Raw genomic sequence first — 14,635 nt, 5'->3', positions numbered from 1 at the left:
ACTGTGCCTTTGCCACACCTCAGTTAATCTCAACTCAAAACACACCGAAGGACTTTTGAAGCACCTGCTCCAACCTGCAGACAATCATGTTCTGCAGCATATTAGGAACTCTGTATTGCGCCCAGATGGTCATAAGCGCCGTCAAAGCCAAAATCTAAGAAAGAATCGAATTTCCAAACAGCCTGCGATCATTGCAACCAAAACCATAAAAATGTGATGTTTGCATTTACTAGTACAGGCTGCCAATTTGAATACCACGCTGCAGGAACTTTCAGCTTTTTCTCAGGTACTGCAGTCAGTAAACGTTTTGGCACCAAGTGTACACATCATGATGGCAGTGTCTGCCAATTGCTAAGCTGAAAAGACAACCCAACACTTAACAGACATATTTTCAGATAATCTGTTTGTCAAGGTACGTTTCTAGATCTTCCCATAATTGTCTGAATGTTATGGAAACTACGAGAGTCCATGGCACTAAACAATTCACGGAAATAAGAAAGTGTAGAGACAGTCATGAGAGACCTGCTGCCCATGTAGTAGTACCTCGCGAGGACTAAGCGGGGGCGAGGCATTCTTGTTAGGCTGCCCGTTCGGCAGCGCATTGTTGCTGCGCTGCGGCGAAGAAGAGACGGGCAGGTAGAGGGCGCGGATGTCTCGTTGCACATCCTGGTAGAATGCAGCCTCCCAGAACTGCAGCTGGCCCCAGACGGCATGCTCTTGGATGCACGTGTACGCAAACTGCATCACACCCGTGCACAGCTTCTGCTCACAACATAAAAGAGAAGGAGAAAAAGAAAGTGACCAGTTGTTGTCAAAGTTGCTACATCAACTCGCAGGTTGCTATGTACGGCACCTTGGGTGAACAGCCACAACAACAACAAAAAAAAAAAAAAAGAAGAGAAGCCATTGAACGTACAATACTTGGTGACAACTTCAGAATTAAGCTCAAGCTCAGCCCACAAAAGAGCAGTGCCCCTATCGTTTGCATCTACACTCTCAAAAACACAGTTCCTGAGCAACACCAATACTGAAGAGAGCTCATCTGCAAAATGACATCAGGGAAACGAGCGAACGTAATTGGCTGGAGTATATGTATATGAATACCCTTTCAGACAGACAGCAGTGCATATTTGTCAAAGCATCCTCAGGTTGTCACCAACTTTAGAAACTTCTTACTAACCACGGTGGACATACTTCAGACATGCTTTTGGTGCTGCCACTGCTTAGTGTTGGCACTGTTATACAGTAGAACCTCGTTCATGTGTTTTGGAAAAAGTGCAAGAAGAACATACGAACCGGGAAAACATATGATCCAAAGTCACTAAAAGAATTGCCAGACTTGACTGTAGTTGACATCTACGTAATACGAAGCATTGCGGCACAAGACAGACGCATGCCGAACTGGTCAGGCCTGAGCAGCTCGAGGCACGTGTTGTCATTTAGGTTTGCAATCTTCAAATTTGGCCTGAGTCAGCAGCACCTTAAGAGGGAGCTTTAGCTCGGGCATAACTCCGACATGGCCTATTCAATACATGTAAAACGCAAGAACATTTTTCTGAGAGAAACCCTCGACCGATTTTAATGAAATTTGTTGCATTTGAGAGAGAAAATTAAATTCTAGTGACTTATGGAAGCAAAATTTCGATTTAGGGCTTGAATTTTGTTAAAAAGATTTTCAAATATCCGACAGTTTGAAAAAAATAGAAGCACGAAGTTTACAAATTCATAGCTCTGCATCAAGAACAGATATCGCGGTTCTGTAAATGGCATCCATTAGACCATTCAAAACGGACAAATTTGATATGTTGTTTTACATCTTACGTGAATTTGTTATGTTGTTTACAAGGGTTCTGCAAAAGCTGTATTTACACATTACAAATTTTTTTTATATTCATGTGTAACATATCAATTTTGTCCGCTTTAGATGTACTACATGCAATTCACAGAATTGGATTATCATTTTTCGTTGCCCAGTAACGGAGTTGTAAACTTTATAGTTTCATTTTTTGAGAATTTTTTATTTTTGGCAATTTTTAATAAAAAATTGACGACCTAACTCAAAATTTCGAAACCAACAGCCACTAGATTTTAAATTTTTCTTTTAATTGCAACAAACCTCGTCAAATTTGGTGCAGCCGTTGCCGAGAAAAACGAATTCTCCTTTTACATGTATTTAGATAGGAGCACCCGAGCTAAAGCTTCCTCTTAAGATAGGGCATTTTGGCGGGATGTTTTTGCGAGACCACTTGGCAAGATCATTGCAACATAAGACGCCGACGTGCATCGAGCTGGTGGGGCTCGCGCAGCCCAAGACATGTTTTGTCGTTTTCCCATTTTTACTGTGCAAGGACAGCGATGGGAAACCAAAACGAAATTGAGCTCGTGGGCGACGTGAGAACACAATGCCACCAAAAGATGCACTTTGTTGTTTTTCTATTGTGAAGTTCCTCAATTCTTCAGCATGTTTTATTCCTTTTGGTGTATTTCGGCTAGCTGGCAGTATTGTATAAATGGAGCAATGAAGTCCGTTCTTATATGTTTAAGATACTGATGCTGTCTCCTTTCTTACCAAGAGCACCTAAGGAAACCGCAATGTCAATCCCATGCAGACTTTCAGCAATGTCACAAGGTTCCCTAAAGAGGTCCCCAAGCATAGACCAGGAAAACCCATAACACATTTTCATATTTCTTCATAACCCAACAGTCAAGTTTCACATGTCTGACTCACCCTGCAGAAGGCATGTGACAGCGGCAAAATCCCTGCAGCAACACCATGTTCATCCAATGCTGAATCGTCCTGAACAATGAAGGAATACCAGACAGTCACAGTGTGCAACCCTCCTGATCCCCATGCATTTACAAAAGCAGTGCACCAAGGCAACCTCAAATGCAGTGATAGTACACATGGAGAACAAAAAAAGAAAGAAAGAAAGAAAAAGGAAAAGTGTAAGGAGCTTTTAACAGCAACTCACTGTTGAAGAGATGCAACATCGAAGAAGGCCTTACCTGTAGGGCACAGTTTATCAGCCGCACAACCAGGTCGAATTGTTGGTGCTCGAGCACTGCCTTGTTGCCGGTCACATGATGCTGCAGTTCTCTCGTCAAAGCCAGTCGGGCTGCCTTGTTCTTCAGTGCACGCAAAACTGCGGGCATAGCCTGTGCACGTACCAGAAGGTCAGCGAACAAGTTCTCTATTAAGGGAGAATATTCCAGATCAAACTATTATTTTTTATTTACAGAAAAATTTCCATCAAACTAGCGTCGCTTATACATTTTGACATGTTTATTGATTTTTATAGGCAACAAGAAGCTTCTAAAATATTAAATTCGTGTTCCTTGTTTGGTCTAGTTGTAGGTGAGCTCTCTATGATATGCTGGCTGTTATGAAGGAGACTGGCATATCAAAATGTTGAATGATCGGAGTTTGAAGTGCTAGAAGATGAATGTTCTAAAATCTAACACACATGCACCAACGTTACAGCAAGTCAATCGTGTTTAAATAAAAACCCATGGTAACACCGGACAAATTATTACTTCTAGAAAATTTATGACACTGCTCCATAATCTGTTGTGCCAAAACAGTAACCGTGCCAGATGAGTTACAGCACAATCTGACAATAGTTGCTAGTAGGGATGTGCGAATAGTGATTTTTGAGACCGAATCAAATACAAATCAAACAGTGTCAGAAACGAATCGAATCAAATGCTAGATATTATTCGACCGGTTTTCAAATAATGGAACAACCGTTATCACAATTAATATAAAATGATGTTCACATCCCAGTATTCTTAAAGTTAGCAAGTTTCTGTCATTGCCTAGTATGTTATGAAGTGTTCTTTATTAAAAGCACTAGTGTAGCATTATAAGCAAGCAAGCAAGTAGTTTCTTTGCATGCACAGGGCTGTTTAGAAAGTGCGAATAATCGCTGTACAGCTTGTAAACTATGGCTACCTAAGTGATGTAGCCTGCTCCATTATGCAAGCTCTCACTTTTTATGTCTATACTATGCCCTCGGGGGTGAAAATTTACCATACTTTTGCTCCAACTTTATGTTTATTTGGGCCCAGTTGAAGTTCAGAAATATTCTAAAAGTATCTGAAAAATATTCACTATAACGAATAGCGACTATTCGATTTGAAGACCGAATCGAATAGGACACCATCCGATTCATTATTCGAAAGTTTTAAATATTCACACACTCCTAATCGCTGGCACTGGGCACAGTTCATGCCAAACCTTTGCTCTTGACACAATTTTTAATGCACACATCTTTGCTTCTAATCCCGTAATCACTGCTCTAGTTTTTCGCAGGATTTTGTTTATATATGCTTACTGAGAAACTGGTTTACTGGTGAAACATAGCCACCTCAACTCAATTCTCCACTTAACATAGTTCTTTCGCTGCAAGCATGACTTCGACTGTACATAATAAGGAAAAAAAAAAACTGTATACCAATTACAAACACACACACACACTCTAAAAACAGACTGCACAAACCCAGTTCCTCTCCCGTGCCCTCCTATTACCTTGCGTGCATCAGAGATCTTGTTGTCAAAGATGTAGTTGATGCAGTTGCAAAGAACCTCGAGGCGGCGTGCAGAGTTGTTGACCAGAGACCGTGGGTCCTGAGAGCACACCTGGCTCATTGGGGGCCCCGCAGGGACAATGCGCGGAAGCTGGGGTCGCACCGATGACAGTCTGCGGGGTGACGAAGACTTGAATGAAGAGAACGACAGAGCAAGAAAGCCATCCTATGATGCTCCAGGAGAAAAAAAAATTCCGAGGTTTTACGTGCCAAAACCACCATTTCACCCTGAGGCACGTAGTAGTGGGGCACTCCAGATTAATTTTGACTACCACCTGAGGCTCTTTTAACCCCTTCCATACCAAACCTGCTACTGCGTCAGCCGGAGCAGCTTGCCCACGGTGCGCTTGACACTCCTTTTGCGCCGAAAACGAAGTGAAATGCTCGCATGGACGGTATCGAGCACGAGGGGCTCCGTGGTGCACACGACACGTGGCACTGCGCGGTTCTGTACAGCGAATACATCGAATGGTAGACATTCTATTTGCAAATCAAATTATTTGAATTTTCACTATTCGATTCGGTGACATTTGAGTATTTGCACACCTCTAGTATAAATTCAAAAACAGGCTTTTCTTTTTCTAAGATGTACTGTTCACTATAAGCTTGCACAAATTTGGGGCAAGTTTTTTTTTTCATCCCCGCTTGCTCTTTCTTTAGTCACTGCGTGTAGACGGTATGCATCGTTGTCACTACCTTTCTATGGTTTACACTGTTCCCCATGTGTTCAAATCATGTGCATACCAAATCTTCTTGCCTTGCAAGACAACCTCAATGCACAGACAACAAGTGAAAAATGAAGAAAAAGAAAACAGACCATTATTGAGATGACTAAGGTTCAAGCAGTTCCCTATAGGGCCCCAGAGAAGAAAGAAATGACACAGAAAACAAAACCATCAACAACAGCTGTACAAATGAGAAAGCTGTGACATTGCAGAAATATTGTTGAGAAAAAAATACCCATTGTGTTATACAGAAGCCTAGTGGACACTTGTACACACACATGCTTTCTGCGTGCCAAATGTCACCCCATATTATTCTGCCTTTGTGCGCCACCATAAGGTCACAATCAATGGGAAGGGCAGTGCCTGCATTAGCATGTCATTACAGATTTTTATAGCACTGCTAAAGTGGAAACAACTTTTTAAAAGAAACTGACACTTTTGGCAAAGTGCAATTTGTTTTAATTTAGACGTTCAAGAGTGCTGCATACTAAAATCTCAGTTGCAGATAAAAGTGCATTTACTTGGACTCCAAGTGGTTTCGAGACAGCCCTGTCTCCATGATGGATTTCACAAGCTTTCCATCAAGTGTTGGGAATGGGGGCTGATGGATACGAGTGAAAGCGCCCTCAGTCGGTTTGGGTATCTTCTCCACGTATGGCTGCGGATTTGGATTCTCCTGCAAGAAAGAAGAAACCGACAGAAATTTAAATTTTCATTTTTTTCAGCAAAAAGAAGAAAACGACGTGCACAATAATAGATTAGTCCACCCAGGCTGAGTCAAATACGTAGCTAGTGACATTTTTAAAAAAAGACGGTTCACGAGAAAATTATGTGTATAAATCAGGTTCTGACTACCAGAAACTATCGCGAATGAAACTTATCAAATTAAAGCCCCACTCGCGCAACTGACCACTTTTGAAAAGTTAGGCTGCCTTTAAATGTCATTTTTAGAAATGGTCAAGCCACAACTTCATCGCCACATCGCAGACTTAAAATGCACATCAAATTGACAAAAATGACTCTTGGTGCTCTTTACGCATGGACACTGATAAACTAAGGACAGTCCCAAAGTTTTACTTTTTTTTAAAGGCGTCGTGAGTCAGATAACCTTCAGTAAGTACTGAACAGCAAAGCAGCCTTGCTTCTTGAATAATGTAATCATCCTGACACTACTCCTAGCATTAAAATACGAGCGTATGAACTCTAATATATCTGTAACTTCTTTTTCTTCTTGTACTTCTTGACAGCAGCCCTTTCTTTAGACCACATTGACCACGTTGAAGCCAGCGTTCATCCTCTCCAAACTTTGCCTCATGTTTTATAGTTTACATACTCTGAGTACATGCAGCAATGTCTACTCTAAGAAATAAAATGAGGACGAAATATAATCAAAGGAAAACACAGAAAGGGCAACACTCACATTGAGATAGAGCTGTTGAGCAAGCTGCCGGATGTGGTGCAAAGTCAGGTCAGGATCTCGAGCTTCCGTCTTCAAAAGGTCATTCATGCTGGCATACAACTGCAACAAACAGAAGGTGCCCATTGATGTGCAAACTTCCCTTACCCATGGCTCATGTCTTGTAGCTGTTTCCTTTCTATTATATCGTGACAGCCATTGTGCTCTAGGCAAGCACAATGTTGCCATTGGTGGCATCACTGTACTATAATGGTACAGGCAGCACATGCATGGCCTGCACGTAGAGGGTTAGAGGCCTCCAGGTATGTGCAGCACATTTGGCTGCAAAAATGACGAAGCAAAGTGGACAAACCGCCATACACTGCTCGATCGGCTCTAACGGAGCCTGGGCAACATTCTGGCTTTTACTGCTGGCATAAGCATCACACGCACACACATTAGTGATCCTGCTGAGGTGGTGCCCGCATACCACACCGTGGAGCGCAACCCTTTTATTGGGCGCTAACACATGCTGAGTTTTTTCTGTCCATCTCGTCTCGTGCACCATCAAATTGCAATGCCTGTAAGGCCGCTGCCGACACTCCTCCCAGCACCAGCATTGTGACACACCTGGTAACTGACAGAGCACTGTTTCTACTGGACGGCAGCAGTTGTCTTGTGTGCTGCATCGCGCCACGTCACGTTAGCACACCGTGTGACGAGTTAAAGGTGCAGTACTAAGCCTTGTTATCACTTTCAGTGCTTTGCCTTTGGCTGAAACGGTGAATTTGAAACTGCCAAAATGAACCAAATTATTCAGACTAATTACCATCACTTGATTCTAAGCGGCAATTTCAAATTCACAGCATTACATTTTACAGCAATTACTTCATTACATCTTGATGCCCAGTCCTTCACGTCTTTTCGATTATCTTTGCTATCCTCCAAGCTTCAGCCTAATCAAGTTAGTACTGATGGAGAGAGATGCTGACTTTCACGAAGAGCTGGAGATGTTTGCCTGGCATGCCACTCCAAGGGTTGGGTGAGAAATATTATTTATACACAATGAGAAAAAGATATGCAGATGTCACATATACACACAGAGACACGAATACACACATCAAGGCAATCCGCAAAGCCCTATAATCCCGATCTGCAACACCCAATCTGCAACACTAGAATTGTGTTGCATGCTAAGCACAGGCAGAGCTGCTTCCCATGCGAGTTCCAATTTTTTATGTATTTCCATTTTTCTATTTTCTCTGAAAAAAAGGATGAAGCTATTGCACTACCGTTGCAAATGTGGGGAGCATGACGGACACTTAAGTCATTAAATTCCTTTTTTTTTCCACACCTCATCGAAGATGTCGCAGACACGGTACGGCGGCCCTCTCTCAGCCACAAAGGTGTTGAAGAACATGCAGTCCAGAAGCTTGGTGACAAATTCGCTCTCGGTGAAGCCACGTTGACCAAGAAATGCCGCCTGCATGTTCAATATGTTACCATCATCATCGAGAACTGAACACCAAGATGTCCTTGTTCACTTAGAAAAAGCAGCAGGAAAGTAACGTCGCTTACCACCTCTTCATTCAATATTTGCTGAGCTATATTTTTCACAGTACACAATAATGTCACAGAGTGTTCAAGATTGAATGTTCCACAGCTATTCAAAACTATGAAGCTTTCGCTTTACAAACCAGTTCTAACATTGACAATGATAAAAACGAGGAGGGTGAAAATATTCTATGCTAAGCCATCTCAGCTATGTACACAAGGCTGGTGTTTGCAAACAGAAAAGGGCCATTAGACAAAGGTGGACCAATATCTGAGAAAAGTTTACGTTTATGACAACACTGCAACAATGAAAACATTGCATTAAAGATGGAACGGTGGAAAGCATGAACAAGAGGCCCCAAGCAGTTTACTTTGAATAACAAATGTAACATATGCCTCACACATGGTGAACATGTGATCATTATGGATTTTTTTTTTTCAATAATTTAATTGACCCAAATAACTAGGCCCCAGTGGGACATTCAGAACTGGTTTTAATCAATGGACACTTGAATTAAGAAGAAATTTATAATAGGTACATTGGAAATGGCTTAATTAAAATGTGGGTCAAAATAATAAAACATTGACTTTATGTAATTTAACGGCAGCACAAGTTTTTGCTGTGTTGCTAAAAAGCTGTGCTTGAGCAAGGTTCCAGAGCAAATGCACAGCAGCACTATATTAATGTCACAATCTTTAAACATCACTGATAACATTTAGAAAAGAACCAAAACTACCATTCTAGGAGGAAAAAAATATGGCTCTTTTATTGAACTTTATGCTTGGCAGAATAATCTATCCATGCTTGCCTTGTGGTTCACTGTTCACGCAGGCTGCTACCCTCACATAATAAAATATACAAGTTGTACTAATGTATGCAATTATGCAACACTAATTGCACATCTTATGTACACTTTAGACCCCACCCGCATACATTTACTATATTTTATTGCTTGCTCTTCTGACAACAAAAAAAAAGAAGTTGCAGTTTCTCCCTAAAGCAAAGATCATTTGCAATAACAAATTAGTAGACAGCTATACGAAGTAAAGATAGTAATTATCGGCCGTATAAATTTGCAAACATTTGCTTACTATTTAAATTAACAAACATGGTGCCAGCACGCACAGGCAAACATGAACACATCTCGCTCGATGACTGCGGAAACTCGCTGTCAAAACGCTTGAGTGAGGAATCACTGTAGCAGCAGCGAGCGAACTGACCTTCGTGCTGTCTCTCGCTTCTAGCTTCTACGCAAATGAAACGTCGAAAGGACAGTGCATATGAAGCTACCAGCACTACACGCACTTTGCCAACATCACAAATCGCTTTGAAGGTGATACCTGCACGGGCGCGCACTTTGCCCACGACGCACATCACTTTCAAGATATGGTGCCCGCGTGGCCGTGCCGTGCAACAGCTACAGGAGAACAGTTCTCAGATCGGTTGATGTGGGAACGGGTCATGTAAAGGAGCCGCAATGCTTCACTTATGGCTTCTGTCGCATTTTTTACCTCGGGCATGGTGACCTTTGACCTGATTATATTTGTTCAAATAGAGTGTGTTGTGATAGCATGTCCCGCACTGAGTGGCAGTTTTCCCTCAGAAAAACTTTGTAAAAAAGGGGGTTATGCGATATGTGTATGTGCGACACCATGGTTGCACTTTTGATGCCTTGCACTCACTGACGTTATAATATTGTGGCTTGCTTCCTTTTCATGTCATGCTGCAACACTGCCTGTATTTGTGACATGGAAATAACCACTTTCACACATTTCACAAGCTCCAACTTTTGTACTTTGTCAAGCACAGTAATAATTCTTTTCATCTTGCTGCACAGATGTGCTTAAGATACAGTTTCAACAAAAGGTAAGCAATGCTTTAAGCTGAAGCAGCTGAGCCAGGATGGAGATGGAAAAGCAGTGTAGTAATGGTGTGTTACAATACTACATATTTCTTGGATTATGGCTTCCATACCAGATACTTATTCTATCAGGTGATTCTACCTGAAAGAAAAGATACCTTCATTTGTTTACTAAACTAAGCAAAAACAAAAATGTATATCTTGTGTCTTACATATCTTCAAAACCTACATGTGCATGAGTGGCATGCCTCCACCATTACCTTGTGGAACGTGATGAACGGTCGTGGATGAATGCGCACAACAGTGAGGCAAGATCGGTAACCCTGGAACAATTGGGCAAAGATGCGCAGAAAGATGGCACGGATCTCTTTGTCCAGCATGGCGGCCTGCGACGACGCAGGCGGTGGGGGAGGAAAAGCGTCGTCTGCTGACATCAGCTCTGGCCGGAGCACCTATGTTGAAGAGAGATATTTTAGAGCACAATATATCCCTCGCAGTCTAAGACTGATAGATAAATACTAGGCTTGTGCAAATACCAAATGGTAGATTCTGAACTGACTAAAAAGATAAAAGAGACGACTATTAAAATGAGTATAGAGTACTGGAAAATTTCTCATAAAATGTTGTGCTAGCAATTTTTGGGTGGAAATATGGTGCTGCACATGCTCAGGAATCTCCTAGTATTGCATAACAAGAACATAGCAAGTTGACAGTAACTTAGGCACACAGACATCAAGATGCACAGTACGGTCCCCTCTTAATTATTAAAGGGAATGCCAAATTAGTGAGCCAGCAATGATTATGGCTCAGTTCTAGTATATGAAGGTCTGGAACAAATTTTTTTTATTAATGGAATTTCTGTTGAATAGAATCAAGTGTTTTTCTTCCTCTTCTGTTGTACTGAATACCAATGAGGTTCTCAGGTTAGCAGTGGACCTGTGTTTTGCGGCAATCTTTTATTTATTACAGAGAAAGCTTTGCTTTCCAGTTTTTCTCCAAAATACAGAAGGATTACCCCTTCTGTGGGTTATCGTAAGGCTGATCCACGCGACATACGAAAGGACCGCGCATCCCGTTACACGATCACCGCTCCGTGCATAGCCAGCACCGTTTCATTGCAAGATTTGGCATGATCTGCAACCTGTCAAAGATTCTGAAATCTGAAAAACAACGCGAGACGTTTGTTAGGGTGGCATCGAGCTCGAAGGGCTCCGCAGCGCATGTGACATGTGGCACTGCGCAGGTCTCTACATCGGATATATTGAATACAGTCAATGACCCACTTTCCGGACGCCGATTTTTCTCAAATTTATATTGACTCAAAGGGGTAGGTGGCAACGCCACGTACCCCATTGAGTCAATATAACTTTTATCCTGGTTGAAGCACCCAATTCACCCTCGCACAAAATATATCTCTCACAAATGTCTAACAAGGTGCCTCACAGACCTCCATGAACCCTTTAAGACGCCTAGGGGATCATGTACCACAGTTTCCTAAGTACAGAAGGCATGAACTCACCATACAGAGTTGTGTGTACAGCTGTGAGTGAAGGGGCTCAGGTAGTGTGGAGACAGTGACACACTCGGGCACAAGCACCGAGCCACCGTCCAGGTCCACCAGCAGGACATCTAGCTGTAAAAAAGAAAAAAAGAACGAAGTATGATGACGGACACAGAGTGCAGGCAGTACGACTGACTGGTTATGGTCCCATTTCAGCATCTCACAACACCGCGAACTTCTTCAAAGCAAGCACGTCTTGCGCAAAAACCTTCCAAAACAGCAGTTTTGCAACAAACATTCGCTGTGGTGTTTGAAGACTAGCTGTGAAGCGATATCTGCTCATTTGATGGCTAACTTTAAGAATAGACTCAAACATGCAAAACAGCAGCCGCTCTCATTGTACATGCAATAACTTATGCACCAGCTAGCAAACACTGTTGAATATATGCTTTGACTGTTAGATCACCTTGCCCACTTTTATTCAAGTAATACACACTCTTCTAAATAGGGTTGAAACCAATGTCAGCAATAATTTAACCTAGTCAGGATGTTCTGCCACAAAAAGAAACAGCATTATTAGATTTGCTGTAGTCTGCAGCTCAGTGTGAATAATTAAAGTTCTGTTAGCATTGTTTAATGATGGATATGCAAAACAACAATATTACTCTTTTAAAGCACCCTACATCATATTCATATTTATTTACTTATGTTATAAAATACATAAGCATGGTTACGTTGTATGCGAACATAGCCATAACTCAGTAATGATGAGGACCACTAACAGAATGCTATGAAAAAGTGTCAACACATCAAGAAAAACTTCAGCCAATGGCTTAAATTACAGGAAAACTCAGGATTGACAGACAACGAAAACACACATTTTTAACATAATATATAAAGGAATACAAGCGATATTACACAAACTGTTCACGTACTCATCAATAAGCCTTTACAGAACTTTAGAACTCCGCCCAAAACTTAGACAAGACAAACATATTTAGTAACCATGTAAGCAACAAATAATTAGTGCTCTAAGAATATCATTACAAGCATAGTAAAAACATGCAGGACCCTTACCAATTCCGCCACCTCAGTTCGAAGGGAAGAATGAACACCCATGATGAACGGCGTAGGCGTGCTAAGGAACTCGATCAGGGTTGCAGGTAGCAAGGGTATATACACGTGGCTGCACAAGAAGAATGTCGTACAGTCACAGGCGGCAGTTCCTGCTACAACAGTCAGGGAAAACTTCATCTGACACTGGCGCCATAACTGTACTGGACACAATAAGAAGCATAACACAGCAGATACAAAAGTCATTAGAGCAGATAGCAAAACAAAAATACACATGGCAACATTATACGAGAAAAAAGAACGAAAACAAGTGATGCCACATGCTTAGCGCAGCAATGTAGAACAAGATTATTTTTGCAATTTCGTGGTACCTGATCTCATTGCTCATAAGCGTTGCCCATAACTGTAGTAAACAATAATAATGAGAAAGATGATGACGTTGAGAAGCAACAACAGAAACAAATGACTATGTTATAGAAAAAGTTACACTAAACCGTCACATGCATATTCACACGCTCACAATCCCGTCAGGGATCCACTGAATACTGCCCGAGTGAATGTAGATAGAACAAAACAGACATAAACAGGGCGTCTACCAAGTTGACATTTTCAAATTCCCAGAGCTTTGCAGGTTTTCCCTGGGCAACACAGAACTTTATTTTATGGCAAGACGGACTGACACCATGTCGCCCGATGCTGTCACTCTCTAGTAAGCATGTTAAAAATTGGGAAAAGGCCTTAATCCAGTTTGAATAGTAAGGAGCAGTGTTTAGCTTATTCAAAGCAGAAAACTGAAGGGAGGGGTTAGTAAAATGCACAGCGAATAAAATATCTTTAAAAAAGATGGTAAAACCCTTTACAAATCGAGTTGAACATTTTCAAATACGAATAAAAAGAGATGCATACAGAAGCAAATATTTTCGAAAATGAGCTATTTCTATCAAGTGTTAGCAAGGTCATTGGTATTAGGCCCAAAATTTGTCACAAGTGAGAGTTTCTCAGCAGTTGGAAAGTCAACCTCAACTGTCCTCATATCCTCTTAGTCCACGTACAATGCCTCCGTTTTGTGTTTCACTACTTTAAAGAGTTTATTTTGGTTTGGATGAGGGTCCCCTGCATCTTTGCATCAGCAAACACTTTGCTTTTTCAGCTCAAGCTCCTTCAAAGAAGAGGCGGCACAGTTCCCTTCCTGATGCAATGCAATGTTCCTCAATGCAATGGTCATTTCTGTTCTTGTCCTCGTTACGCTTGCCGTTTGCTCCACAGACCATTTGAAGCATCCTTTTGGTCAGTTGCACAGCCAACGTCTGATTTTTAGTATTCTCTAGGGGCCACGAAAACGTCCGAAAAATCTAATCGTGCAGTCCGAAAAAATTAATGCAAGTCTTTTACTACAATTTCAGGGCTCAAATCCTCACAGGCACGTCCGAAAAAGCTCTGAAGGCCTGCCAGTACACTTATTAGGCATATCGGTGCTCATACTGTGACAGGAGACGGCGGGTGCACGCAGGTATAATTATGGAATATGTGCTGTGTCCCGTGACAATTGTCCCTTCCCATGCTTGTTAAGCTTCACCACAATACTTCACGTACGCTTCACCGCGTAACATCGCTGTGCTAAGGAGAAGCTGCCTTTCGGAAACCGGCATTATGCAACGCGCCATGCTTTCTAATCTTCGAAGCTAATCGCAAGGATTGCAGAGGCGGAGTTGGTGTCATTACTGACAGTGGCGAATCCTTCTAAAGAGAAACACGGCACCGAACGGCAAGAACCATAATAGCGAACGTCGAAGCAGCTAAACCTCGCGTTTCCGCGGTGGTGGCTACGGCTGCCAACGGATCTGCGTGCGTGAGCGCTGGTTCGAGGCGGCGAGATAATCAAAACGGCGGTGTTGGCTTTGATTAATGCCGCTTCGGACCTGCGGTCGCGGCAAAA

At 42.0% G+C, this 14,635-nt stretch overlaps 1 protein-coding gene across 4 annotated transcripts in view; it reads right to left on the bottom strand.

Annotated features, from left to right (window-relative positions):
* Positions 1-14,635, bottom strand: part of Sbf (SET domain binding factor) — a 164,112-nt gene that overhangs the window by 65,377 nt on the left and 84,100 nt on the right. For 3 of the 4 annotated variants that reach the window (XM_075689720.1, XM_075689721.1, XM_075689724.1), the window contains exons 6-15: positions 12,703-12,811; positions 11,644-11,757; positions 10,385-10,576; positions 8,063-8,191; positions 6,733-6,831; positions 5,834-5,988; positions 4,529-4,700; positions 3,007-3,156; positions 2,729-2,797; positions 544-762 (exon numbers count right to left, since the gene is read on the bottom strand). In XM_075689720.1, the coding sequence (XP_075545835.1) occupies positions 544-762; positions 2,729-2,797; positions 3,007-3,156; positions 4,529-4,700; positions 5,834-5,988; positions 6,733-6,831; positions 8,063-8,191; positions 10,385-10,576; positions 11,644-11,757; positions 12,703-12,811 (1,408 nt within the window). Of the gene's footprint in view, positions 1-522; positions 763-2,728; positions 2,798-3,006; positions 3,157-4,528; positions 4,701-5,833; positions 5,989-6,732; positions 6,832-8,062; positions 8,192-10,384; positions 10,577-11,643; positions 11,758-12,702; positions 12,812-14,635 lie in introns of all 4 variants that reach the window. The other variant, XM_075689723.1, reaches the window with a different exon arrangement.

Source organism: Dermacentor variabilis, chromosome 4, assembly GCF_050947875.1.
Source record: "Dermacentor variabilis isolate Ectoservices chromosome 4, ASM5094787v1, whole genome shotgun sequence".
Taxonomy (NCBI): Eukaryota; Metazoa; Arthropoda; class Arachnida; order Ixodida; family Ixodidae; genus Dermacentor; species Dermacentor variabilis.
Note: the sequence above shows the minus strand (reverse complement) of the source record. Positions and strands in the feature narration are given on the sequence as shown.